This window comes from Meles meles, chromosome 20, assembly GCF_922984935.1.
Source record: "Meles meles chromosome 20, mMelMel3.1 paternal haplotype, whole genome shotgun sequence".
Lineage (NCBI taxonomy): Eukaryota > Metazoa > Chordata > Mammalia > Carnivora > Mustelidae > Meles > Meles meles.
Window position 1 is genome coordinate 57,221,154 of NC_060085.1, and position 26,432 is coordinate 57,247,585.

Here is a 26,432-nt window from a genome sequence, read left to right on the forward strand (position 1 = left end):
AGGGCACTGCTTTTGCAGTTAGGTGGGTTTGGGTTCATTCCCTGGCTTTTCGATTGCCTCCCATGTAATTCACTCCTCTGGGTCCCGTCTTCTCATTTTTAAAACAGTGATCATGATGATGGGCAACCTTTACTGAGTGCTTACCCTGAAAATTAATGAAGGAAAACCTCGCTAGCATGGCCCCAAGAGGCCAGGAGGGGGAGCCCTCATACCACCCCACTAGACGTCAATTACAGGAAGCCCCGTCATTCAGACCCCAGCAGAAGAACCCTCAAGAGGAAAAACCATCAGTTATAGCTCCCAATAGGAAACGATGCACACTGCATCTCCCACAGGAGACTGACTACCCCAGCAACTCAGCCCGTGGAAAACCGTCAGCGCCCTTAACTCTTGCTTGTCTCCAACTGGGCTTTCCTTCAGAACAACCCCTCCCAATTTCCTCCCCTTCTCCATAAAATAATGTTCTTCTCCTTTATTAAGGACCAGCTTATGGTTTATGCCATAGCTTGTTTGTCCCAACTTGCAACCATCTGCCTTTCCCAAATAAAGTTTTTTTGTTTTTTTTTTTTTTTGCTAGTAAAATAACGGACTTCTTTTTAAGATCAACTCCTCCTTGCTGGGCCCTGCTTTAAGCACCTTACAAGCTCATTCAGTCCTCATGACAAGCCTAAGAGGGAGGTACTATCTCCCCCATATGCCCCATATGTATTGCAGATACATAAGCTGAGGCGCAGAGAGGACAGTCGCTTGGCTAGCAAGGGAGAAGGCGAGACTCAAAGCCAGGCTGGTGAGGGATGGAAGCCCAAACATTAACCACTGAGCCCTGCAGCCTCAAAACCAATCCCGGGACAGTATCACTACCAGAGGAGGGCACGGAGCCTCCCCACGTTGGTCCTGGGCCCAGAGCAGTGTGTCCCCTGGCAGTGTTGGCTGAGTGAAATAAAACCAACTCAAGTGTGGGCTTCCCAGGAGGAGATCCTGGCCCTAAACCCCAAGCATTTGGCCGAGGGGCCAGGGAGGGTCCTAGAAGTCTCCTTCAGATCTGCTAGGGAGTCCTGCTAGGCTGGAAGGGCCCTGTGCCAGCACCCACCTCTGTTTACACCCAAGACAGCGGGCTGGGACATTCGTTCTGCCTCTGCCCGCCCCCGTCCCCTCCACAACGGCTCTGTTAGCCTAGCTTCTGGCATTCCCATGGATGGCTTAGTTGCAGCTGGGCACTGCTGTTTCCAGTGCCCGTCTGAGTGCCCCCCAGCTGGCCCCAATGGAGAACAGAGCTGTAACTTGGGCAGATGAAACCTCTTCTCCCCAGGCCTCAGCTGGCCCGCCAGGCAGGCATGGCATTAAGGTCTCTGGGGAGAAGCAGGGAGGGTGGCTCCGAGGCTCTGAGCTGCTGCCGTTGTCACCCCCCCACACACCTGCTCCAGACCTGTGAGCTCAGGATGGCTGAGGAAGATCCCAGAGCGGCCAAGCCCAAGGCCCTACACTCAGGCCCAAGTAGGGCAGAGCTCCCATGTGGTGGGCTCGGGCTCCAAGGTCTGCCCATTTGTGCACCGGGCTGAGAAGGGCTGTTCTGTGTCCCAAGTCATATGTCCATGCTCTGGATCTCCAAGCAGCTCTGCATGGGGTCTTTCGCAGAAATCTCACACCTGCCAGGCATCAGGGCTGCACACGGTGGGCTCCCACTGGACAGTGCTTTTCCAAGCTTGCCTGCTCCCCAAGTTGTCCCCAGGGCACATGTCTGTCCCCAGCCTATCCCCACTCTCACCCTAGGCTGCAGAACCCTCCCCACCTTCCCCCGGATCAGCAAAGCTGCTGTGCGAGACCCTCAGTCAAGCCACGAGTCAGCATGTTGCTTGGGTTTTTATAACTTGGGGTGTCATGTGCAAATAGCAAACTGCACAGATCTTAAGAACAGATCCTGAACGCTTCACCTCAACTATCCCTGATTCTTAACCTGGCCTATAGGAGAATCATCCTCAGGACTAACATTTCCAGGGGCTAAGAAAACACTGCGTGGCACCCTAAGAAAATTGCCTATATTACAGCATTTAATTCCTGGTACCACCTTCAGGTAAGGACCCTCAGTGGCCCCATCCTACAGATAAGGAAGCAGCTTATAATTCTGGAACCTTCGTTCAAACCCTGTTCCTCTGCTCACTAGCTGTGGGCCTCAAGCAACTAACCAACCCTCTTTATGCCTCGTATCTACATCTGTAGAACAGAGATAAAAATAGCTCTTAACTCAGACTTCTGTGACGTTCATCCCCGCCAAGAGTCTGGAACAGGGCTTGGCCCTTGTCAGCCTTCACCACCCTCCTTACGCCCAGCACAGGGCTGAACTGGACCCCTGCCCACCACCCTCCAATTTCGTCACCTGCCGTCCTTGTCCCTGCTCCTGCCCAGGCTGTGCCACTAACACTGGGGTTGCCCTGGTCACTCGACTAGGCTGAGGACAGGCTCTGCTCTCCCCGCTTCCAGGACCCTTCTGCGGCAGCCCAGCCCAACCCCGTGCTCCCTCCAGGGAAACCACCCCCCACCGCACCCCACCTCCTGCCCTGCCGGAGTCCCCCATCCTGTGCACAGCCGCCATCACAGCCCAGCCCTGCCTGCCTCCCCTCCCTACGCATCATTACCAGGCCCTGGGCCCTCCTCTATCAGAAGATCAACAACCCCCACCTCATTCCTTCACGCCTGCCAAATCTGAGGCATCTGAGAACACATACTTCAGTATCTGGCAGAGGTAGGTTCAAACCTGGCTATTAGCACATATGCGGCCTGGGGCGAGTGCCTTGTCTGGTCTTCGTTGCTTCATCTGTAAAATGGGAACAATGACCTACTTCACTGGACTCCGAGAACGGGATGAAAATATTAGCATTTATTGGGCAGCTCTTGAGGTCAGGCCTCGCACTGTGTGAATTTAAAATCTTTACTTCCTTTAATCCTAAGGAGGTCAGGATGCTTCCCCTCAAGAACACACAGCAGCCAATCGGTCGAGAACAGCCTTTATGGTTCTCTGCAAACAGAAGCTCAATGGTGATGAAGCAAGCCCACTGCCTGCCCCCAGATGTAGCAGGCCCCAGGTGGAAATGAGGGGAGGTTAGGTACCTTCAGTCAGGTGCAGAGAAACCAACGGCAAGGGCGGGGGGCGGGTGTGGGAGTCAAAGTGTGCGGTTAGTGCCTCGAGGTCTAGTCCAGGAGGTCAGTCTTTTTGATGTTTATGCCTTTAAACCCCTCCCCCGTCCTCCAGCAGAGAGAGCACCAAGGGAGTATGTGGGAGAATGCAAGAGTACCCCCAAATGGTGATGAATAGGAGTCCCCCAGGTGGGTTGGTTGGGCACAGGGAAGCCTCAGCTGGCCCACTTTCCCTCCCCACCCCCCACTTGTGATCACTATCTAAGAACACACCCAGGGAATGAGGGGCGGATACCACCCCCAGCACCCAGCCTCCTGGGGGACCCTGAGTGTCCCCTTCAGATCAGAGCAGAGGACAAGGTCAGGGTCTGCAGCATTTCAAAGACCAGATGTCAGGGCCCACTTGGGACCTTGGACTCCAAGCGCAATCAGAGCCTGGGCACTTCGGGTGAGGCCAGTGGAGCCTATAGCCCCCTCCCCCGCAACTCAAGGCCCTGCCCTAGCTCCCACCCATACAACCTGCAGGCCAGGATGGAGACCTCTGCCCTCCCTCCGGGAACTCCAGTCTGGCCACCAGCACCTCGGTCCTTACGTGGGGTCCCAGCTTGGCCACCTGCCCCCATCCCCAAGGTCCCCTTCTGGGCCTCATCTTCCTCTGTCCCCTCCCCACCGGGGCTGGAAGCCCCCTCAAGCCTCCGGGGCTGGGGTCCGTCACAGAGACAGCTCTTCTTCCTCCAAAGCCTGCTACTTTCCCTAAACAGGCAAGACAATGGCTGAAGCATAGATCTGGGGCTCCTCGGACCCCCCCTCCCTTATCCCCACCGAGGAGCCCTGAGAAAGTAGGTCCAGCCCTTGCTTTATTGAAAGGGGAATACCAGATGAGAAAACCCACTTGCACCCCCTTCCCAGCCACCCCTCACATCCAGGCCCAGGGCTCCCGCCTGCCGGCTGGGAATCCAGACCCCACACCCCCAGAGGCCTACCTGCAACCCCCAGCTCTCGGCCCCACTCACATGGGCGCCCATGGCTCCTCGTACCCTTCCTGATGTGAGGAGAGGGTGAAACAAATCCCATGACTTGTGCCCCCAAAGCCTCACCTGCCATTCTCCCTCCTGGCAAAACCGCCTGCCTCTGCAGGGCCTGGTTAGACCCGTGACCCCCATACGAGGTCTTCTGGAACTCAGGCCCTGTCTTCCGCCCCCACCCACAGAGGGACACCCAGTGGGGAGAGTGGAGGGACCGCCCCAAAGGCCGGCCCAGTCAGGGACAGGCCCCCGCCCCTCGGCACCTCCTGGCTGCTGCCCCCACCACCCCCGTGGTTAGAAAAGGAGAAGCACTGAGGGGCGGGCGGGGCTGAGGCAGGCAGGGAGCCGCGCAGAAGAGCAGAAGGGCAAGAGTGTGGTCAGGGCACCTCAGGGGGCAGCAGGGGCGTGTCTGAGTTCTGTGCCGAGACACTGGGGGACTCAGCCCCGATGAGCCCGAGGCTGTACAGATTAAGGATGGAGTCAGCGATGATACGGGCTGTGCGCTTCTGGTAGCCACCGGAGGTCACCATGAGGATGGGCACCTGGCGGCCACGGACCACCCGAAATACCAGCTCGTCCCGCTTCACGATGCCCTGTGGAGGGATGCGGGAGGGTTTGGGTCCTGTGGCTCCGTCCAGGAAGTCCTGCCCGGGCCCTCCCCCACATCAGGAGAAGCACCCCGGTGGGGGGGACCCCACACCCCTCCCCCCCGGGTTGGGAGGCACCTGTGGGCTGATGGACAGCCCCCCCAGGCGGTCCCCCTCCAGGATGTCGGTGCCCGCATTGTACACCACCACGTCAGGCAGGTGCTCCTGGAGGGCCTTCTGGAGGTTCCGCTCCACTTTATCTAGGTATTCGTCATCCTCTGTGCCCCACTCCAGCTCCACCTTCCGCCTGATGGCCTCTGAGGGAGAGACAGGAAGAGCCCAGGGGTGCAAAGCAGGGACACAGGCTCAGGAGGGCCAAGGTCCCCAGCACTGCTCCACCTCCTTCCACCCCAAATGGAGCTCAAGAATGCAAGAGCCAAGGGAGAGAAGGGACTTCAGCTGAAGCATTCTGCCCTGGGGACTTAGGGACCCATGTGGGGGACATCTGATCTCATTGCCTCCTTGAGCCTCTGCCCAGAAATGTGGACACTCTGCTGTGCTCTCAGGCCCAAATCCAGCACCTTCGAGACTCAGTTCAGAAACCAGGCCCCTGGGCCACACCTGGGGCTGAATTACCCTCAGCAGATCCACAGGCATAAAAGTCCCATTCCTGCATAAATGTCCCCTATTTGCCAAGTGGCCAGGGCGCTGTGTTTTCAGAGTGCATCTGGGAATCTCTGCCTTTTGCTTGGTAAGTTTAACCCACCTGCATTTATTTTAACACCATTATATTTGACCTGGTTTATGCCATCTTACTTCACATTTTCTCTTTATCCTATTTTTCCTCTTGTTTCTTTTTTGTCATTCCCTGTTTTCTACCAGACGAACGCCTACAGAGGAGGGGTTCTATTTTTCTTCTTCTGGTGATTACCCTAGTAAAAGGTCCCACATGTGTTGTTTCTTCCATAGGTTTATATGATCTTGGATGGGTCACATGAGTTAAGTCTCAGTGTGCATGTCTATAAAATGGAAGCCGCCACCCCCTCCCAGGGATGCTGAGGATAACTGAAGTGATTCTGGGGAGCCCAGCATATAGGGAACACTCAGGAGAGAGAGCTCCATCCAAGCAGGAGTGCAGTTAGGGCTGAGGGAGAAGGGGCAGCTTACGCTTGGCAAAGCGGTCCCCAGGGTAGATGTGGCGGTTGTAGACGTCCATGATGTACACGCGCTTGTCACCCATGAAGTCCCGTTCATGCCCATTGCCCTATGGGGAGGGCATGAAAGCTGCTCACATGCAGGTGCTCCCGCCAAGGCCAGGACCCCCCGCACACACCCCAGGAAACAGCCCACGTGACTGGGCAGCTCAGCTGGCCCTTGGAGGCAGAGGGTCTCTTGGCTGTTAAGCAGCAGAGCTGCTTCAACCACAAATCCCAGCCCCATGGTCTTCTGGTGTGACCTTGAGTGAGCCCCAGCCCTCTGAGCTTCTTCTCCATGGAGTTAGAAAGGAATTCTAGCCATACCACCCTCGCTGGTCTGCAGTAGGATCAGCAGGGGTCAGAGATGGGCAAGGTAAACTGGAAAGGGCTGTGCAGGTATGACTTGGTTCTGGAGCTTGCTGTCACTGGACAATACCCACCACCCCCCCCCCCCCCACCCAAAGCAGGGCACCCACCAGCACAAAGGAACAATAGCAGGGATGTGGGAGGTCTTTGAGAGCCCATTTCAGGTCCTGCCTTGTCTGACCAGAGGAGCCAGCCCAACATTTGGAGTCCTGAGGACTCTGTTGCTTTACCCCCAGGCAGTGAGTTCTTGAGTAGTGGCCCTGAGCCCCAACAACCCTGAAATCATGCATGTGAGCATTTGTCTAAGGGGCAGGTCCACAGGAGTCCTCAGCTATCTGCAGGAGTGGCACCCCAAACTGACCAGGAAGCACTGGGGAGCCACAGCAGGCTTCAGAACATGAGAGGGGCATGGCCAGACCGGGCTTTAGGAAGAGCCTTCAGCCTGGTATGTTGGGCAACCAGAAGGGAGGAAGGACCCTTGGATTTGACAGAACCAATGAGGAAGACCCAGTGCGTGGTTGGGCTGAGCAGGGCAGAGGGACAAAGACAGCCCTCTGCTTCCAGTCCAAGGTGCAGAAGATGGGCAGCGAGGAGAGAGGCAGATGAGGGTGGGAGTGGCAGAGGCCCGGCCTGGAGCTTGGCAATGTTCCCAGGGAGAAGGGAGCCCCACAGTGGGGCGCTGTGTGACAGAGGGGCCTGGGAGGCAGGGCCACAAGACCACGGCCCCCACAGGGTACTCACCTGATGGGCATCGAGATCAACAATGGTGGCTCTGGAGACGCCTTCCACTCGCTCAAACAGAAACTGCCAGCAGAGGGGAGGAGGAAGTAAGGACCCAGAGAGGCCAGAGGATATAGCCCCTTGAGGATTCCTAGTTGGTGAGGGGTCAGGCAGGAGGCCGGACACACTTGTGGGCAATGAGGCCACCGGGCAAAGAATTCCCCCACCCAGGAGAAGCACGAGAGAAGCATGTGTGCATGGTCTGGGAAGGCCCCCTGGAGCAGGCAGCATGTGCTGCGCCCTGGCGGGCTGGAGGTCAGGAGCAGGGTAGTCGGGCTAGGCCTCGGAGATTCCTAGGGAAATATGTAGGGGTTGAGGGGGGAACATCCCCCCACCGCTGTGCCTGGAACTTCAATCCTGCATTCTCTGTCTTGGCCTACGAGGCCAAGTTCTCACACCTCCTTCTCTGGGAAGCCTTCCTTCCCCTCCCCTCCCCTCTCAGAAGGTCTCGTGTGTGTGTGTGTCCCCTTCTCTGAATGGCCAGGGTCTGCTGACCTGCTTGCCCTCCCCTCGCCCATTTGGTTTGTGTGCCCTCTGAGAACAGGGAACATGCCAGCCCCATTCCTGATGCCCAGAACCAGGCAAAGTACAGGGTGGCCAAAGGGAGCTCAGCCACCCAACAGAGATCTAGGCCAGTGCCCGCCCTGCCCCTTGTCTCTCTGAGTCTGGGTCTCCTCCTCCGTGCAGAGGAGGAGTAAATGAGGTGAGGAGGGCAAGTGGTGGCTGGTGCAGGGCTGAGCCTGCCAGAACCAGCCATCCCCGTCATCGTGTCCCACTCCTCCTCCCTCCAGTGGAATGATGTGCTCCCTATATTGCTGACCAATGGGCCGCCCCACTCCTGACCCCACCACTGTTGGAGGCCTCCCTATCTCCCCGCAGCAGGGACAATGCAGAAGAGCAAGTGTCTGGTCCCAGCCTGGATGGGCACCCCCCAGCTTCCTCCCCTCGTGGGACCCAGCTTCCTTCTCTGTAATGTGGAGGAGAACACTGTGGTGGGGGGGGGTGGGGTGACGGGGCATTCCAGGGAGGGCTCCTGGAGGTGAGGCCCCACATGCTCTTGGGCACACCTTGATGGCCAGTGTGATGTCCGCGTAGGCGCAGAAGCCCCCGCCCCGGTCACTGGAGCAGTGGTGGAAGCCGCCACCTGCAGGAGAGCACACGTGGTGTGGTCAGGGCCCCGCACCATCCTCCCTCTCCTCTAACCCCTACCTTCTGCCTACAGCCCATTCCCACTCAGCTCCCAGGGACAGGCTCCTGGACTCCAGGTTGCCCAAGTGAACCAGGCACCTGAGCGTGTCGACATGCCCGAGTCAGGAGACAGATGGACCATTACAGCCATCTCTGTCCACAGCAAGAAACCTCTCGGGCTGTCCCAACAAGTCAGCTCCCAGTGTCCATCACAGCCCGCCAGGGGCCAGGAGCTCATCCTTCCCAAGGCAGAAAATTGTTCCTTGCCTCTGTAGGGCCATGCCTGCCTCCATGGGACATCCCATGCCAGGATGGGGCGGTGGGGCTCTGGGAGACCCGTTTATCCTAGGACCGCCCACGTGCTGCAGGTGGTAGAAAGGCACGGCCAGGAAGAGCGCCATCTGCTGCTGGTCATGGCTGCCCATGGCAATGGGGAGGCCCTGGGCAGAGTCAGGCTCCAACCTCTCCCCCACTGAGAGCCCCTTGCCCTGCAGCCCCAACAAGAGCCTGAGTTTCAGGGGCCTCTGGAATTGAGCCCAACAGCTGCTCCAGCCAGCAGTTCGAGTCCAGGGCCCACGGCTACAAAGGATTTGCCTCTTCTCACACCAAGAGGCTCTCATTGGATCTTAACAGTAAGATAATAGCCAATCATGAACTCCTAAGGGGGCACAGAGCTCACTGAAACCTCCCTACAGCTCCAAGTGGGGGCACTGTTATCATAACGTCCATTTTACAGATGAAGAAACCGAGGCACACAGAAAACCAGCACCTTGCCTGGGATCACACAGCTCAATAATGGCAGAACAAAGATTTAAACCCAGGCTGGATCAAGACCTGGGCTCTTAACCTCTACCAGATCATAATATCTTCCAGGCAGGAAGGGGCTCCCTGCTCCCTGGGTCTTCGTGAGGACCCTGCTGTAGCCACACAGGCACGTCTCCTTCAACCATCCGTTTAGTGGTGTTATCGTAACATCACTGTTATGCCTGGCCTAATGCTGGCTACCTGGCAGTACCAGGACAGCCAAACGTAGGGGTTCTCTGCTCCAGGACTCTGAGCAAGCCACCAGGCCTCTCCCCATACCTATTTCTTCATCCATACCATGGTACCGACAGCAACAATGCCCAGCGCAAATGAGAGGCCAGACAGTAAAGAGGTTTGCTAACTGTGAATTGCTGTGCCTCCATGAGGGACAGATGAAGTCAGGACAAGGAAGAAGATGTGTGCAGCACCCCCCCCAAGCCAATCTTGCGGGAGAGTCCAGTGGACTGCACAGTGCTGGCCCTCAAGCCCCTGAGAAGGACATGGTATTAACCCTGGGCCTGTCTGCTCATTATGCAGACTGTCCTGGGCCCCAGGAGGCCGATGGAGTTTTTCAGGAAAGACTCTGAAATGCTGCAGGTTTCAGCCCCACCTGGGGCTGCCTAGGGAATGCTGAAGGCTGTAGAGGGAGCGAGCTCCTTATCACTGGAAGTAAGCAAAGGCAGGGTAGGGAAGCCATCTGAGGAACTCCTTTAAATAAGGATCCCACCCCAGATCGAGGGATTAGCTGGTCCCTCCCAGACACCAGATGGCCACGTACCCTTCCCCAATCCCACTTAATAAGGCACCAGAGCCTCTCAACTCACAGGAGCTACCTTCAGATTCCTCCTGGCCCTCCCAGCCCCCAGGACCCAGCAGGCCAGGCCGGCCAGGGCACTCACCCACATTGATGGCCCAGCCTCGTTCCATGGCCAGCTTCCCTGCCTTTGGAGACAAGCACAGGGTGAGGGGCACAGGCAACCGATTCCCCCACTCAGTCATTCATTCCCAGCTTCCCCCATTCACTCCATAAACACTGTGTCCAGCCAGCTCTGAGGTAGGGCCGATCTCTGAGGCGGTGTTGAGGAGGCACCCATCCTCCAGCAAACCCGGACTCAGTCTTTGAAGCAAGGACCAGATTGGCTAGCGTATGAGATGTGCAGTGCATAAGCCCCTTGGCAATTTTGCCAAGAAACAGGAAGAAATTGAAGTTAAGTAGTTATGATCACCCAGGAGCTGACAACGATCTCAACAGGGCTTTCAAAGGAAAATAGACAATTTTGTGCTTGTGGAAATATGGCAGACTGAATACCAAAATCCTGAAGGAAATCATCCTTTGGGGGTGGGCAGTAATATTCCAATAAACAAACAAACAAACCAAAAACCCCATAAACAAAAAAAGGGACAAATTTGCAAAGCTGAAAAGAAAATCAGTAGGTCTTGGTCCAGCTCTGGATGAGATCCCGTGACTAAAACTTGAATGTTCCTCTACCTCCAGTTAATCCGGCAGCCTGCGGCTAGTTTTAAAGACAGCTACATAGGGGATATGAAACCCAATTTCGCTGGAAGTGTTCTTTACTGCCATACCCAGGACGCAGGGGGAGGGGAGCGTCACCCACAAATGAAGTCATGGGGGTTTGGTTATCTTATATACCAGCAAATACGGTAACTCTAATAGGCGGTCAGTGGGGGCAGGAACAAACAATTCAATGTCCTGGCTCAGGTGGGAAAGGCTTTGGGAGAAAGGGTGATTGTTCCTGTACTTTGACGAATATTCAGGATTTTGCTCAACTACAAAGTGGGAGGAGTGTAGTCCAGACAGAGAAGCCCAGGGTGGGAAAAATCCCAGAGGCTTTTGGGGGTCCCGAGCCCAGCAGTTCCTTCTGCCTGCCTCCCCACCTACCATGATGGTTCCTCCCGTCTGGGTCCGAAGGGGCTTCAGCACCTTCCTCTGCACAAGGAAGTTGGGGAGGAAGATGACTGGGGGGATCTCTGTGATGGTCGCAACAGCAAAGGACCACTGTGGAAAGAGATGCAGGCCATTGGCCTCCCACTGCTGCGCCCAGACCTCAGAGGCAGCAGCTGGGAAATCAGAGTCCTTGTGATGCCGGTTTCAAGGTGCCCTGAGTGAACTTCCAGTTTAGCACAATTCCTTTCATCAGAAATGAGAGAGCATTGGGGCGCCTGGGTGGCTCAGTGGGCTAAGCCTCTGCCTTCAGCTCAGGTCATGATCTCAGGGTCTTGGGATCGAGCCCCGCATCAGGCTCTCTGCTCCCCAGGAGCCTGCTTGCGCCTCTCTCTGCCTGCCTCTTTGCCTACTTGTGATCTCTCCCTGTCAAATAAATAAATAAAATCTTTAAAAAAAGAAAGAAAGAAAGAAAGAAATGAGAGAGCATCCCCCGCCCCAGCTCAGTAAAGAGCAGTTTCCTTAAAGCTGTTGGCCCGGGACGCCTGGGTGGCTCAGTTGGTTAAGCGGCTGCTTTCAGCTCAGGTCATGATCCCAGAGTCCTGGGATCAAGTCCCACATCGGGCTCCGTGCTCGGTGGGGAGCCTGCTTCTCCCTGTCTCTGTCTGCCTGTGCTTGCTCTCGCGCTCTCTCTCTCTGACAAAAAAAAAAAAAAAAAAAAAAAAAGCTGTTGGCCCACATTCCTCAGTGCTCCAAAGCCCTTGGCTGCCCCCTTGTGCCCGGAACAAGAGCTGCAGAGGACTACAACTGATGGGCGGCAGACCCAGGACCGGCCCAGCTGGCTCCCCATACAAAACGGGATGTGGGAGAGGGGAGACACTGAGGCCCTGACCTGGGAAGATCTCCTCTGGCCCAGCATGACCTCTTCATGCACTGGAAACTGGACTTCCATTCAAAAGGGGTACCAGGCCCACATCTCAGCTACTGACACAGGAGAGTCTAGGGTATCCAAAAGGCATTTGCTCCAGGACACAGCCTTCCCAAGTGTTCACTCACCCAGGTCCTGAACGATCTGCTGCCTGGTTGAGAATGTTCCTGGATCTATGCCCCCAGCTCTCCCCTGACCCCAGGCAGAGCCTCAGAGGGGCCCAGGGTTCTCTGTAAATATTTACTGAGCGCCTGGTAGGCAGCAGGCTCCAAGGCGGGGCCAGCCCCCGTCCTCCTGACAGGCCTCTAAGCCTAGTGGGGAGACACTTATTTGCGACAAAGCCTTAAAGGAGAATGCCCTCTGTGTCCGGGTGAGAGCAGAGAGGTCTTCTGGAGGCAGTGACCTTGAAGCCCAGACTGAAGGTGAATAGTAGTTGCCTAGATGTCGGGGTAAAGGTGAAAAGACAACTGGATAGTGAGTACAGGCTCCCGAGAAGTTGGGCTGTGCCTGTCGCATAGGGCCTGGGGTGCCAGAGAATATTCTCAGATAGCCTGGTCACAGCAGTGGGGAGCCATGAGACGGCGCTTCCCCAAGCTGTCCTGGCTGCAGCAGCAGGACCAATGAGGGGAACCCAAACAGAAGCAGCAGCTTACCCCAGGGAGGAAGCGAGAGATAATGAGGGTCTGGGAGAGGTGAGAGGGGAACAGTTCGCAGATAGCACAAGTGGAGGGGCACACAGAGGGGTCAAGGATGCAAGGTTGGAACCCCAAGACTCCAACCGTGAAGGGCCAGGCCCAGAAGTGTAGCCCACTGGGACAATCAAGGGCTGTCCTGGGACAGGATGGGGGTGGGGCAGAGGGCTGGCGTTCAGGAGGCTAGGCAGGGAAGTTTCAGGAAGGAACAAGCAAAGAGAGGTATTGAGAATGGGGAGCATGGCCACTGGGTTCTCCCACCAGGAGAGGAAATTTAGGGCAGAAGAGGCTGGAGCATATTCAGTGATGGGGAGGAACCAGCAGAGAGGGAACAGGAGAGGCCAAGGATGGGGTGAGACAAAAAGGGGACATGCCTGGGAAGGTCCTGGCAGGCCTCTTAGCCGGACAGTGCAGGGGTCAGTGCAGGACAGGATACACATCAACCCCTGCAGGGGCCACTGCAGCCACCGTGGCCAACAGGGAAGACGTTTTGTTCAGGGTCCAGGTGGGCTGGGCACCCAGGCTGCCTCAAAATGCACTGACCAGCTGTGTGGGCATCCCTCCCAGGCTACCAAGGCTGGGGACAGCTCGCTCAAGTGAAGGAGCTGGTGAGCGTGGCCCATGGAACCCAGACCACTCGCGGTCTGAAAAGAGAGGTGCCCAGCCAGCCTTCCTGCAGCCCCAGGCCATCTGGCTGTTAACACGGAGGGCACCGTGGGGTCTGTGGGTGGGGGGTGCTGGATGGGAGACCAGGAAGATTGGAAAGCTCCAAGACCCCTCCAGGTACATGTGTGCGTGCATGCGTGTGCGTGTGCACATGGGGGAGGGCAGACCCAGAGAGCAGAAGGTGACCGGCTCTGCCCGCTCAGCACGCCAATCCCACTGCCCGGCACAGGCCTGGCACGTGGGAGGCACGGAGCCACTGTTTTCTCTGAAAAAACGGTATAAAAACAAGTGAGTGAGCCACTGAGGGAAACACATTAAGTCCCTGCCTCTCTCTCTTTCTCCCTCAGCAAGCTAGCAGGGAATAAAGATGTGAAGAAAATAGAACCTTATCCTGGCCTCCACAGGGATCCACTCGAGATGCAAAAGCCACGAGAAGGGCGTCTTTTATTTTATTTTTTAAAAAGGATTTTATTTATTTGAGATAGAGAGAGGATGAGAGAGAGAGAGAGAGCAGGAGGAGAAGTCAGCGGGAGAAGCAGTCTCCCTGTTGAGCGGGACTTGATCCCAGGACTCCAGGATCGTGACCTGAGCCGAAGGCAGTGGCTTAAACGACTAAGCTACCCAGGCACCCCAAAGGGTGTCTTTTAAACTGTGTTCCACAACACCTGTCCAGCTCAGCACTCCCATCAGGAAAGGATTCCACATCAAAGAAGTCTGGAAAACACTGTTCCTGCTGTCCACCCCTTGGAAATTCACAACACACTCTGGCACGTTAAAAGCTCTAAATCGTGCAGTGAAGAATCCTGTCAAACTTTGCTTCATCCCACCTCCCAAACTTTCTGGCCACCATCCTCTGTCGGCTGGCTTGGCTCATCTTTATAGAACCCAAACTGACCTTCGAAGGGGGCAGTCATCTGGGAAACACTGGGAACCTCTTAGGCTAGAGGATGAATTGTACATGGGCCAGGTGTAAAGTCACCAGAAGCACATCTGGGATTTGGCCAAGGTGGATGTCTCCCAATGCATCCACCTGAAAGATGGTGCTAGACGTCTCCTGGGCCCCACCGTGGTTTCTGTATAAGGCAGCAATGGTCTAGACTCATGCCATCCCATCCAGTGGCCACCAGCCACATGTGGCTACTTGGCTATACTTTTAAATTAATTTGAAAAGTGTTTAATTAGAATTTTGTTACTTCAGGGGCACCTGGGTGGCTCGGTGGGTTAAGCCGCTGCCTTCGGCTCAGGTCATGATCTCGGGGTCCTGGGATCGAGTCCCACATCGGGCTCTCTGCTCAGCAGGGAGCCTGCTTCCCTCTCTCTCTCTCTGCCTGCCTCTCTGCCTACTTGTGATCTTTGTCTGTCAAGTCAATAAATAAAATCTTTAAAAAAAAAAAAAAGAATTTTGTTACTTCAATGAAAAAAGTCAACCATACTTTGATTAAAAAAAAAAACAAAACACCAAAATTTCGTTTCTCAGTCTCCCTAGCCGCAGTTCAACTGCTCAATAGCCACATGTGGCTGCTGGATAGAGCGCTTCTAGAACATTCTTAGCATGTCAGAAAGTTCTATTGGATGGTAGTGCTCTAGAAAAGCCACCAGCAACCAGGCTGAAAAATAAACCAGGGGGCGGGGGAGCAGGGGGGCTGAGCCCTGGAGGATGGGGAGGGTGGGAAGAGGCCACAGAGAAAGGGTAAACAATTTATCTGGGACCTGAGGCCCAGCAGCAGATCTGCCAGAAGCTCAGGTCCTGGGAGAGCCTGGCCCCAGGCAAGGGCACTGAGAGATGAGCTAGAAGCTTCTAGGGTGGGGACAGGGCTCAGCAGTCCTCCTCAGTGTCAAACTAGTCCAACTCGAGGCTCTGCCTTTGCTGTGTGAACTGGGACATGGCCCTTTACCTCCCTCCTGCCTCCTCATTCATGAACCAGGAGCGCCTCCCCTCCAGACCTAAAAGGAGGACTTAGTCCCATCCACCAGGCCTACCCTTGCCTCCCCATCTGAAGTACCCCTACCTGCCCCAACCCAGCCCCCAGCCTTGCCTCATCTTTCTGAAGAACACCTATCTCTACCTGACATCACAGTATGTCTCCGTTGTTACCAGTCTCTTCCAGAAGGGGGCCAGGGCCAGGAAGGGCAGGCAAACACCCATTCCTGCCATCCAGACAATGCCCAGAGCGACACCTGGCACACAGTAAGTACTCACAGCACACGCTGTCCATCCTCGCCCCGTTCCTCGCCTGCACACTCCGCGGAGGAGGCCACCTCACCCCTGACACCCAGGAGAGCCTCAAACAGTGACTGGCAGATAAGGGGCTAGAACGGCCCGGCCCTCTGTCCTGAGATGGCACAAGGAAAGGGGATCCCTCCTGGGGTCAGGCGAGGCCACGCTTCTGCTGAACCACCATGGGCACCCCCAGCTTCTTCCCCTGCCCTCTCTGCCCCACACCCGCTCTTACAGGTTTCACTGCCAAGCTGGCCCTCCGGGAATCCCTTGCACCCCCATCTCCGGTGGCCCCAGCTTCTAGGGAGTGCTTCTCCGAGGCGTAGTTTCTGGACCAGCAGCACCGGCACTTGAGAACTTGCCTGAAACATAGACTGCTGAGGCCCCTGGGTGGCTCAGTCGCTTAAGTGTTCGACTCTAGGTTTCAGCTTGGGTCATGGTTTCAGGGTCGTGACATCAAGCCCCATTGTTAGACTCTGTGCTCAGCGGGGAGTCTGCTGGAGATTCTCTCTCTCTCCTTCTGCTCCTCCCCCCACCAGCTCATGCAAACTCTCTCTCAAATAAATAAAATCTTGAAAAAATGCAGATTCTCAGGCTCCTCTCCTGACCTCCTAATTCAGAAACTTTGGAAGTGGGACCAGTGATCCATGTTATGACAAGCCCTCCAGTGGATTCCAAGACTTAAGCAAGTTTCAGAACCACTGCTCTAAAGAACTTGACCCCCACCCATTCTGATGAATGAATGAATGAACGACACGAACAAGGGAGGTCTGCCCTAGCCTAATGCCCCCTGCCCACCAAAAGACATGGCCTACAAGCTTCCACATCTCAGGGCCTGGCCAGGTACCATGGCCTCCATGCCCAGCAAGCCTTTTGGGGACCCCACAGATAGCAGGACATACCTGAGGTTGACGACATCCCTGAGACCCACCTCCCCACCCCACCCCATTCTCTAATCTCTGCAAGACTCTCTTCTCCAGCTGCCTGATTTCCTCAGGTGGACCCTACCCTCAGAAATCCAAGCCAAGAACTGCTCTCAGGGGAGAGATGGCTACAACCCCATTTGGAGCCCCAACTGCTTCATTTGGGTCAGAACTTTCCACTGGTGAAAGCAGGAGAAAAAGGAGAGGAGGGGAAAAAGCCACAATATCATTTCAGTTGATGAAGAAGAAGCCTTTGCCAAAATCCAACACCCTTTCATGAAAAGTCAATCAACAAACTAGGAATAGAAAGGCACTCCCTCAAATGGCCCTGGTAGAGGGCATTTATCATATACACATGCATGCGTGCACCACACACACACACACACACACACACACACACACTCCCATAGCTAACCTCATACACAGTACTAAAAAATGGAAAACCTTCAGCCTAAGATCAGGATCAGGACAGGGATGCCCATTTTTGCCATTTCTATTCAACCTTACACTGGAAGTTCTAGCCAGAGCAATTAGGAAAGAAAAATTGGAAAGCAAGAAGTAAAACTATGCTTATTCACAGATGGCTCAATGTTAGCTACAGAAGGCCTAAAGACCACACACACACACACACACACACACACACACACACACCCTATTAAACCAAAGAAGTGAATTCAGCAAAGTAGCAGGATCTAAGATCAACACACAAACATCAGTTGTATTTCAATACCTTAGCAATAAATAACCCAAAAAGGAAATTTAAAAAGTATTTAGAGGCACCTGGATGGCTCAGTTGGTTAAGCATCTGACTTCAGCTCGGGTCATGATCTGGGGCCCTGGGATCAAGTCCTGCATCAGGCTCCCTGCTCAGCAGGGAGTCTGCTTGTCCCTCTGCCCTTCCCCCTGCTAGTGCTCAATCTCTCTCAAATAAATAAATAAAATATTTTTAAAGTAATTCCATTTATACTAACATCAAAAATAATAAAATGCTTGGAAATAAATTTAACTTTAAATTATTAGGAGTCTTGGACCTCCTAAAAACTACATATCACTGCTGAAAAACCTTAAAGGTCTAAATAAATGAAAAAAATCTTGTGTTCCTGAGTTGCAAGAACTAATATTTTAAAGATGGCAATATTCTCTAAACTCATCTACAGATCCAACACAATCCCTATCAAAATCCCAATGGTCTTTTTTGCAGAAATAGAGAAGCTGATCCTATAATTCATAGGGAATCTCAAGGGATCTTTAAAAAAACAAAAACAAACCTGAAAAAGAACAAAGTTGGAGGACTTGAAATTTCAAAAGTTACTACAAATCTTCAGTCATCAAAACAATGTGACAATGCCATGGGACAGACATATGCATCAATGGAATAGGATAGAGAGTCCAGAAATAAATCTATACATCTATGGCCAGTTGATTTTCTACAAGGGTACAAAGGCGAGTCAATGGGGAAAGTACAGTGTCTTTAACAAATGATGCTGGGAAAACCGGAGAGCCATATGCAAAAAACTACAGTTGAACCCTTACCTCACACCATATACAAGAATTAACTTAAAATGGATCAAAGACCTAAACACAAACTGAATCTTTTAGAAGAAAACAAATGGTCCATCTTCATGACCTTGGATTTGGCAATGGATTCTTACATGTGTCTCCAAATGCACAAGTAACAAAAGATGAAATAGACAAACTAAAGAAAATGTTTTGGACCTAGAGGCAATGTTCGCACCACATTGTAAATGTACTAAATGTCACTGAATTTTATACTTTTTTTTTTTAAAGATTTTATTGAATTATTTGACAGAGAGAGAGACACACAGCAATAAAGGGAACACAAATGGGGGGCCGGGAGGGAGAAGCAGACTTCCCACTGAGCAGAGAGCCCAGTGTAGGGCTGGATCCCAGGACCCTGGGATCAGTGACCTAAGTTGAAGGCAGATGCCTAACAACTGAGCCACCCAGGGGCCACTGTATTTTACATTTTAAAATGGTTACTGGTTATGCATCTGAATTTTACCATAAAAAAGGAGCCAAGAGTCCCCTCAGGGAGGAAGAGATAAGAGAGAGAAAAATGGGGGAGGGGAAGCACTTCCCTAGAGACTCTCTGACACTTCAGCCCCTCCCCCATCCCCAGTGCTCTGCTGCTAAGGTCTGTCTCCCTCCCTGACAGGGCTCTGAGGGCTGTGAGGTCCTGTCTAGGCCCAAGAGGTGCCCAGACTTCCTGAGGCTCAGGTGTCCTTGGCTTCTCTTTCTTTTGCATGCCGTATACCCAGTGTGAATAACAGAAAATTCTATTGTTTGAACTTCATAACTGCATATCCTACAACTCCCTCAAAATCCATAGCGGCTGCTTCTAGCCTAGTCTGAGAGCCCAGGGCCTCTCACCAGATTACTGTGGAAACCTCCTTCCTCACTGATCTCCCTGCGTCTGTCTTGATAGCATCATCTCATTACAGCTGCCGAGCAACCCTGCTAAAACCTAGATCAGATCATCTCCCTCTGCCTAAAGCATTCCTTGGCTACCACAAGCCTCAGAGCAAAGCCACAGCGGTACAAAGGGCCTTGTGTGGTCTGGTCCCTGATTGTCTTCTGACCCCATTTCTTGCCAGTCTCCCCTCACTTCCACTTCCTCCCATCCCCATGGTAACATAGTGTTTCAGAACACATTGGAGATACCCTGGCCCCAGGGCCCTTGCACTTACTCATGCTTCTACCTGGAATGCCCTCCCTCCACATGCCCACATAGCTCACTCCCTCACTGCTCTCAGTCCATGATCACATGACAGTAAGCTTCCCTATTTCAAACTGCTGTCCCCACCACCCCCTTTCCTGCTGTGCTTTTGCCCACAGCACTGAGAGCCTCGTAACACACTGTATCATTGACTTGATTATTATCATGTCTATGGACTGACTCTCCCCACCTAAATGCCAGCTCCCTAAGGAGAGGGACTCCATCTCTTTAGTTCTAGCCTGTCTTCACTGGAACATAGCACAGTGCTCATTAAATACTTACTGGATTTAAAAAAAAAAAAAATACTTGCTGGATAAATGTATCCCAAGCACCGCACAAAGTCAGATTCACATCAAGCTACCCCACACCCCAGGCAGACTGTCACTGGGGTTAGCAGAAGGCAAAAAGCTGGCACTGGCCCAGCCACCACCCTCAATGGAGCCAATTCTGGGCCTTGCACACAGTAGGTGCTCAATAAATGTTTCTTTCCCTAAACGGACATCACCTGCCAAACATCAGGGTGCTGCATCTCCTTCAATGCCCAAATTATTAAGCCCTGAAGGCCACCCCAGGACAGGGCCAGGCATGAGCCCTGGAACACAGGTCGGGGGCAGAGTGAGGTGGGGCAGGGGAGTGGGATACGTCCCACAGCACACAAAGAACAACTGGGGAAACCCGCAGGAACTCTCCAGGGCACTGTCCCAGGTGCCCAGAGCAGAGAAAAAAAGAAAAGGAATTGCAGATGGGGGGGCGGGAGGAGAGGGCAGGGGATGAATGGGGGCAAGGGGATGTTCCTGAGCCACGGACCCTAAAAACCAAAATGCCTGAAATGGGCATGGGTCCACGTGCTCACCAGGGGTACCTCACACCGTATCATTCTCCCACAGTACCTGGAAAAAAATCCAAACTCTTCCCTCAGCTCACAAGACCCCATGTGGCCTGACATTTCTAGCTTCCCTGACCACATCATGCCGCCTCAAGCACCTTTCTCCCCTTTAGGAGGCAAAGTCCCCTCCCCCTCCTGGCATGTGGCTCTGGAAGATTCTTCCTTCAAAGTTCCACAAGAGTGTCACCTACTCATCATTCTTCTGTCTCAGCTCAAACCTCACCTCTGTGAGGCCTTCCCAGACCACCCGGTCACCCTCACCCTTCACTCAGCTACCCTCCATTTTCTTTCCTTCCCAGCCCTTGGTGCTCTGTGAAATGCTCTTGTGCAGTTATTTCTTTAATCTCAGTCTTCCACAACAAAAATACAAATCCACGTGACCAGGGAAACTTGCTTATTTTTCGTTTTGTACCCAGCACACAGTCCGTATTTGATACAGATGTGTTGAATGACAGAGTACTTCTCCTTAGGAAGTGCTGTGGGAATCCTCATGTTTCTCCGTTTGCTTTTGCTGCCAGGGAGCTCCAAGGCAAATCCAGGAGCTCAATCAAAGCATCTTAGCTAATCCTCTCAGTTGACACATCTGGCTTCTCCTCCTGTCCTTGACCTCAATTTTCTACTTGGGTCTCTAGCTGTTGACACTTTATTATTATTACTTATATGCAGTAAGCTGCCTTTAGACTTTGGGGGGCCCAAGGCCAAGCACAGAGGGAACCCTGCACGGTTCTCCTGAAGGCTCCTCAAACAGATGGGGTCTTGGAGTCTATTCCCCCTACCCCCAGCCTTATCCTGGTACATTCACATGCCATCCACCCTGGCACCCTTCGGTTCTGGTCTCTCCCTGCCCTGCCCCAGTTCCATCTGTCCCTGCTCCACAGCCTCACCCTCTGGACTCTGGCAGGTGTGTCTTCCTGGCCCAGCTCCTGGGCTGTGGACTGTGACCACGCATGTCTGGGCCCTAGGAAACCGGGCAGCCAAGAACGGGCTTCCTGCCAAGGCCTCGCACACCTCTCCCCCAGGAGCCAGGTTTCAGCCTCTTCCGGGTAATCTTTCATGAGCTGACACAGTCACAGCTCCATCTAGAATTCTCACAGCTCAGGCCAGAGCTGGCGAAGAGGGCGGGTAGCAACTGTGACCAGGAACCAGGAAGACTGGCTAGATGCCCAGCCTGGGGTCTCCCTGAGGGCTGGCTGCTTGACTTCCTGGGTGATCTTGAGCAGGGGCAGCCTCTTCCTGGGCCTAGGCTTTTCCACCTATGGCGGGGGGGGGGGCACACGGGGAGGGGTTGGTGACTTCTGGCGACTACTGAGTCTAGGATGAGCTGGGGGTCAGGGCTCTGGGATCCCACACTGTTGGCAGAGAACTTGTGGCATCCGTGACCATCCCCCTGCCACAGTGGGCTGGCAGTACCAGGTTCTGCTGCGATCCCCCGCCCCCAGCCTAGCTTCCCCTCCAGGGGAGCACCCCACCTACGGGCCTCAGACTCAGAAGCACTCATGAAAGCTTTGTGAGCTCTTCTAGAAAGAAGTCACAAGCAGGTAGTCTATAAGCCTGGTTTGGCCTGCAGGGGGGACTGAAAACTCTCTGAGAGTGGCCACATTAAGAAACCTGGGACTGACGCTTTACTAACCTGAATTTAGAATTTCTCTTTGAAAGCCAGGACCCCGGCCACACTGGGCCCACAGTGGAGCTGAGTAGCAAGCCGCCCACTTGGGAAGGGGCAGGAGCTCCCCAGCTGACCCCCCATACACCGCACCACGTGTCTGACAACTTGTTTACACTCCTTGCTTGGCTCCAGGGAGTTTCACACTAGGTTTTAGCCCAACAGCTTTCAACAAGTCTTTAGCAGTAGAAGTTCGTACAACAGAGTCTTATACTTCAGCGCAATATAAAAATAGACCTAAATGGGACAGCTTTGGTTGGATAGGACAAGGGACTGGGGGGTCCCCTCACCCAGCATGTCAGCAAGGGTCTCTGAGGCTTCACAGAACACAGATTGAGGGGTGCCTGGGTGGCTCAGTTGGTTAAGCATCTGCCTTGGGCTCAGGTCATGACCCAGAGTCCCGGAATCGAACCCCACATCGGGCTCCCTGCTCGGTGGGGAGTCTGCTTCTTCCTCTCCCTCTGCCTGCTTGTCTCTCTCTCTCCCTCTCTGTCAAATAAATTAAAAAAATAAATAAAAATAAAGAGCACAGATTCAAAGGCACTAAGGTAGAAGCCCAAAACACCTATGCAGGCTCAAACCCCACCAAACGGGCATCCCTGATCGCATACCCCCAAGGGACAGGGAGCTCACTACTGCCTGGAGCAGCCCAGCCCAGCCCTGGTATCTGTTTTTTTATGACACTCTCTCCTTCTCTCGGGGACCACAGACTCTCATGCTCCCCGCCTGCACGAGGGGCAGGAATGGGGCCCCTTGAGGCTGTGCTTCCCCAGGCTGAGCGGCCTCTCTGCTCCGGCCGCCCCGCACCCCGGACCCCCCGTACCTTCAGTGCGTTGAGATAGCGCCTCGTGTGCACCACCAGCAGGTCCTCATCCGAAGCCTCCCGTGCCTCCACCAGCATGCCGTCCGACAGAAGCTTCTCTTCTGAAACCACAGAGTGGGCCCCTGCTTCCCTGATGACTGGAAGGTGGACCTGGCTCCAGGCCACTCCTCCAACAGGGCTGCAGACTTAGCCTTGGCTACAGCCCTGCCTTGGGAGGCGGTGGGCAACCTCTGGCTTCTGAGAAGGGGTCGCCTCCCGGGCCAGGGTGGATAACACCAGGCCTGAGGGCCCAGGGCGCCAGACCTTGGGCACGTAGCAGTCGAGGTAGGTGGCACACGGACCGGTAATGTTGACTCTCACTTTGATTCTCTGGATTCTCCCTGCATCTTCAGGTGACATCATGCGAGGCTCCGTGTGGTGTGGCCTCTCTTTAAGGCTTGCCCAAACCCTTGCTCATCTCCCTGTTCTTAACCCAAAAAGCAGCAGTCTCGCAGACTGCCAGGCAACAGGAAGCAGCCTGAAGTGAATTACAGTTCTCCTGCATTTATTTTTTAACCATGACCTCCTATTTATGGCAAGTGAAACTGGCTTTTCCCATTTAGATGATATAATGTTTCCTTTTAAAACAAGTTCATTTAAGGTTTTTTTTTTTTTTAAGCACAGGCTAAGTCGATTAAAAAAAGTATACACACACACACACACACACACACACATATGTATATATGTATGAAGTAAATAACGGAGCAGGTGGTATGAGGAAATGGCAAGGTCCCAACAGCCGTTTGCAAATAATTGATGTTTGGGAGACACTGCAGTATTTTATCACCCCTCACAACCACCAAAACTTGTGCTCTGTTTTGCACAAGAAGACACTGAAGCCAGGAGCAGGAAGTGCTCTAGGGCACAGTGAGAACAGGACCATCCTGCTCTGGGTCCTAGGGAAATCAAAGGGACCAGGTCATTATCTAAGGAAACTGTGTTAATGTGTAACCGGTAGAAGCCAACTAGTTCCATACATTACCCAATATAGCTCCACATACAGAAGGTACTCTCTCCTCTCCCCCGCCCCCCACCCCAGGAACATTCCATGGCTGCTCCCCATTGCTTTCGGGCAAAGGGCCAGCTCTTTTCTTGGCAGCTCCCAAGGCCCTTCGCCATGTGGCCCCTGCCTCCTTTCCACCCACATCCTCAGAGGAGAAAGGAAAGAACTCAGGAGGACTGTCAGCTCAGAGAGGAGGGAGACAAGTAACCGTATGTTGAGCTGCTGGGTAATCCAGGATCCCAAGAAAGGGCAATGGGGGCGGTGATTCAGGCCGGGTCTGCTAGAAACAGAGCATGAAGGACCATAGTCAAGAACACAAGAGACCGGCTAGATGAGCAGCAGGCTGGCCCCACTCACCTTGCCGGGGTTCTCATAGTCCTAGCTCCCCACTTGCACTCTTCTACTTAAAGAGTTTTCTTTGAGTACTCATTCTGGTCACAGTTGTAAAGGGAAAATCAGTATCAGCTGCCATAAATAGAAGTTAACCAAAAATAGAATGCATGTATGATAGAAACAAACTGTTATTAATCTATCATTTGATTCTATTTTCTGTGACGTGCAGAGGCTGTGGCTTGCTCTAGATTTGTTCAAAGGGGAGATGGGTTAAAGACAGGTTAGCCCCAAAGTGAAACTTTCTCCATGGTGTGATCAGGATTGTGTGATTTAAAGATTCCCCATGCCTTATCCTATGCCAGGTAACATTCTCTACTTCTGTCAATTAAAGAACCCCTAATGCAGGAGAAAGGGAGAATATTCTTCCACTAGCCTAATGTGATGCCCGAATTTCCCACCTAAACCAGACCCCTGGATTACAAACCAAAGTTGAAACCATACTCCAGAGTACCACCTTACTCAGTGGAATGAGCTGTGAAAGGTGGGAGCCTAGAGCTCTGAGTTCCAGACCCCACTCTGCCACTTAGCAGCTGACTTTGAGCATGTTCCCTAACCTTTCTGGGATCCAATTTCCTCCATCTGTAATCAGCAGGGTTGGAGCAAAGGCTTTCTACCTCTTGGATTCTCCAAGCACTGGATTCCTCTAAACTTCAGCTTCCCTGTGTCCGTCCTTCATCAGCTCCCCTTCTATGGGCCTCCACAGACAGAGGCAGGACAAGCCTGTGTTCAAAAGCCCCTTTGCCACCATGAGTGGAAGGCAGTGTGAGGACTGAGCCTGGACCAGGGAGATGGTAGCTTGTGAAAGGAGGACACCAGGAGGGGCCGGGGACTGGGGTGGGGGAGGTGGGTTGGAAGAAACACATGTAGGGTCTCATAGGGCCTTGCATACCTTTTAAGAAGCTGATCACTTTGCCCCATTTTCCCGCGTCAAAGGGGTGCAGTTTCTCCAGGCCCATGAAGGTTATGTTGTAGCGTGGGGAATACACGATGGGCCAGCGCGACTCCGGCACATGCTGGTACAGCTGAGTTGCGTGCGGCCTTCCACGTGCACAGGGACAGACACAGAGAGGGGCAATCTCAGTGTGGAAAGCATCCTCCTCCTGCCTGCGGCCGCATTGTACTAACCCCACAGCCCTGACCCAGTACCAGAGCTCCCTCTCCCTTGGTGGCAGGAAGAGCGCCATTTAGCAACCGTAACAACAGTCATGAGAGCAGCTCCTTACTGAGCATTGGCTCTTTCCCCGCACTATCCAACCCAAACCTCGCCGGAGCTCTGGGAGGTAGGCACCACCATCGCAAGAGAGGCTTGGAGAGGGAACCAGGCGTGCCCAAGGTCACACTGCAGTTCTGTGCAGCAGCCAAAGTTCACCCAGGTTCACCTGGCAGCAAGGGCTCCGCATCTCACTTCCACATTATAACAATCACGCAAAACAGCCGTGGGGCCCTGGATCTCAGTCTCTTTAACCGTAAAATATGGGGCTGTCGCGAGATAATGCATCCAAACAGCTGAGCACAGAAAGCGCCCTACCCCCTGAGAGCTGGGGGTGGGGGTGACGGTTCCCAGAAACAGCAAGTCCGGGTTCATTAAGGCTGTGGCCCAACCCGCAGCCAGGGATGGAGATCACCTCAGCCTTGCCGCGCAGCTGACCCCCACCCCCACCCCATTACACCTCTGCAGCCACCGCCGCACCGGGACCAGAAACCCGGCTCCAGCTGCTGCCAGGGCGAGGGGCCTCCGCACAGCCGGCGGAGCCCGGGATACGAAAGACGTCAGACCCGCGCATGTCGCCTGCCCTCGCCTAGGTCGGAGCCCCGTGGCCCGCACCTGGGACCGCAGAGAAGTGGCGCGGGGCCGGCCTGGACTCACTCGGCCTGAGCGGCCCCTCGCCCGCTGTACCTGGGCACGCACCTGACGAGCCCGCCGGGTAGCCCGCGCACTAGCGCTCCCGCCCACGGGGACCCCTGGGAACCCCGGGGGCCTGGATTGGCGCCCAACCCCGCGCCCCCACCCCTGCCTCACTCACATCCCGGGGCTGGGCCCTCCCTGCGCTGGCCACTGCTCCGCGACCGGGCGGGGCGGGGCACGGCCCCGCCCAGGACACGCCCCCGGCCTCAGCCGTCTCCGCTGGGGGCGGAGCTCCGGCGGGCTTGACTCCGCCCCGCCCGCGCTCGCGCCGGCGTCACAGAGGGATGGAGTCTCGCAGTGAGCGCGCCCGCAGTTAGGAGGCCACGCCTCCAACGGCCATCAAGCGCGAAGTCCCGCCTTCTCAGACAAAGGCCCAGTGGAATCCCGGCTGACTCGGGAAGCCACGCCCCCTAGGGGGAGGGCCACCGGAGTTTTCACCAGGCTCGCCACCGAGCTTTGGAACGTGCGGAATCGCTCCGCCCCGGGGGAGGGGGCCACCCACTGTCCCGCCCCCAGTCGACCAGCGTCCCTGCTCTCTTTCAGGGCTGAGGCCTAGGGACGCCGGGTGTGCGGG

General features: G+C 54.4%; 1 protein-coding gene across 8 annotated transcripts; it reads right to left on the reverse strand.

The window, feature by feature from the left end:
* Positions 1-2,986: 2,986 nt before the first annotated feature.
* On the reverse strand, positions 2,987-26,060 carry HDAC11 (histone deacetylase 11). Of its 8 annotated transcripts, XM_045991452.1 has the most exons (12): positions 25,332-25,355; positions 24,842-24,990; positions 22,518-22,618; positions 10,979-11,095; positions 9,978-10,020; positions 8,154-8,230; positions 7,048-7,110; positions 5,912-6,008; positions 4,883-5,061; positions 4,544-4,750; positions 4,116-4,174; positions 2,987-3,885 (listed from the first exon to the last, which is right to left on the reverse strand). In XM_045991452.1, exons 2-11 carry the CDS (start codon positions 24,906-24,908, stop codon positions 4,142-4,144), a joined length of 984 nt encoding a protein of 327 aa, XP_045847408.1. In that variant the 5' UTR covers positions 24,909-24,990; positions 25,332-25,355; the 3' UTR covers positions 2,987-3,885; positions 4,116-4,141. The 8 variants fall into 8 exon arrangements, 7 of the variants coding, with proteins under 7 accessions (XP_045847408.1, XP_045847411.1, XP_045847412.1 ...); XM_045991455.1 differs by lacking the exon at positions 25,332-25,355 and adding an exon at positions 25,977-26,060 and having other exon boundaries at positions 2,987-4,174; XM_045991456.1 differs by lacking the exon at positions 25,332-25,355 and adding an exon at positions 25,862-25,983 and having other exon boundaries at positions 2,987-4,174.
* Between the last annotated feature and the right edge of the window lie 372 nt (positions 26,061-26,432).

Bases quoted from the DNA above. Each gene is read 5' to 3' on its own strand.
- HDAC11 (XM_045991454.1), bottom strand. From the start codon at position 25,537: ATGAACCCGGACTTGCTGTTTCTGGGAACCGTCACCCCCACCCCCAGC. The intron at 24,991-25,331 runs GTGAACCTGGGT...TGCACGTGGAAG, and splicing joins TGCGGAGCCCTTGCTGCCAG to GCCGCACGCAACTCAGCTGT. The intron at 4,175-4,543 runs GTGCCCTGACCA...TCCTCACATCAG, and splicing joins CGCCCCTGCTGCCCCCTGAG to GAAGGGTACGAGGAGCCATG.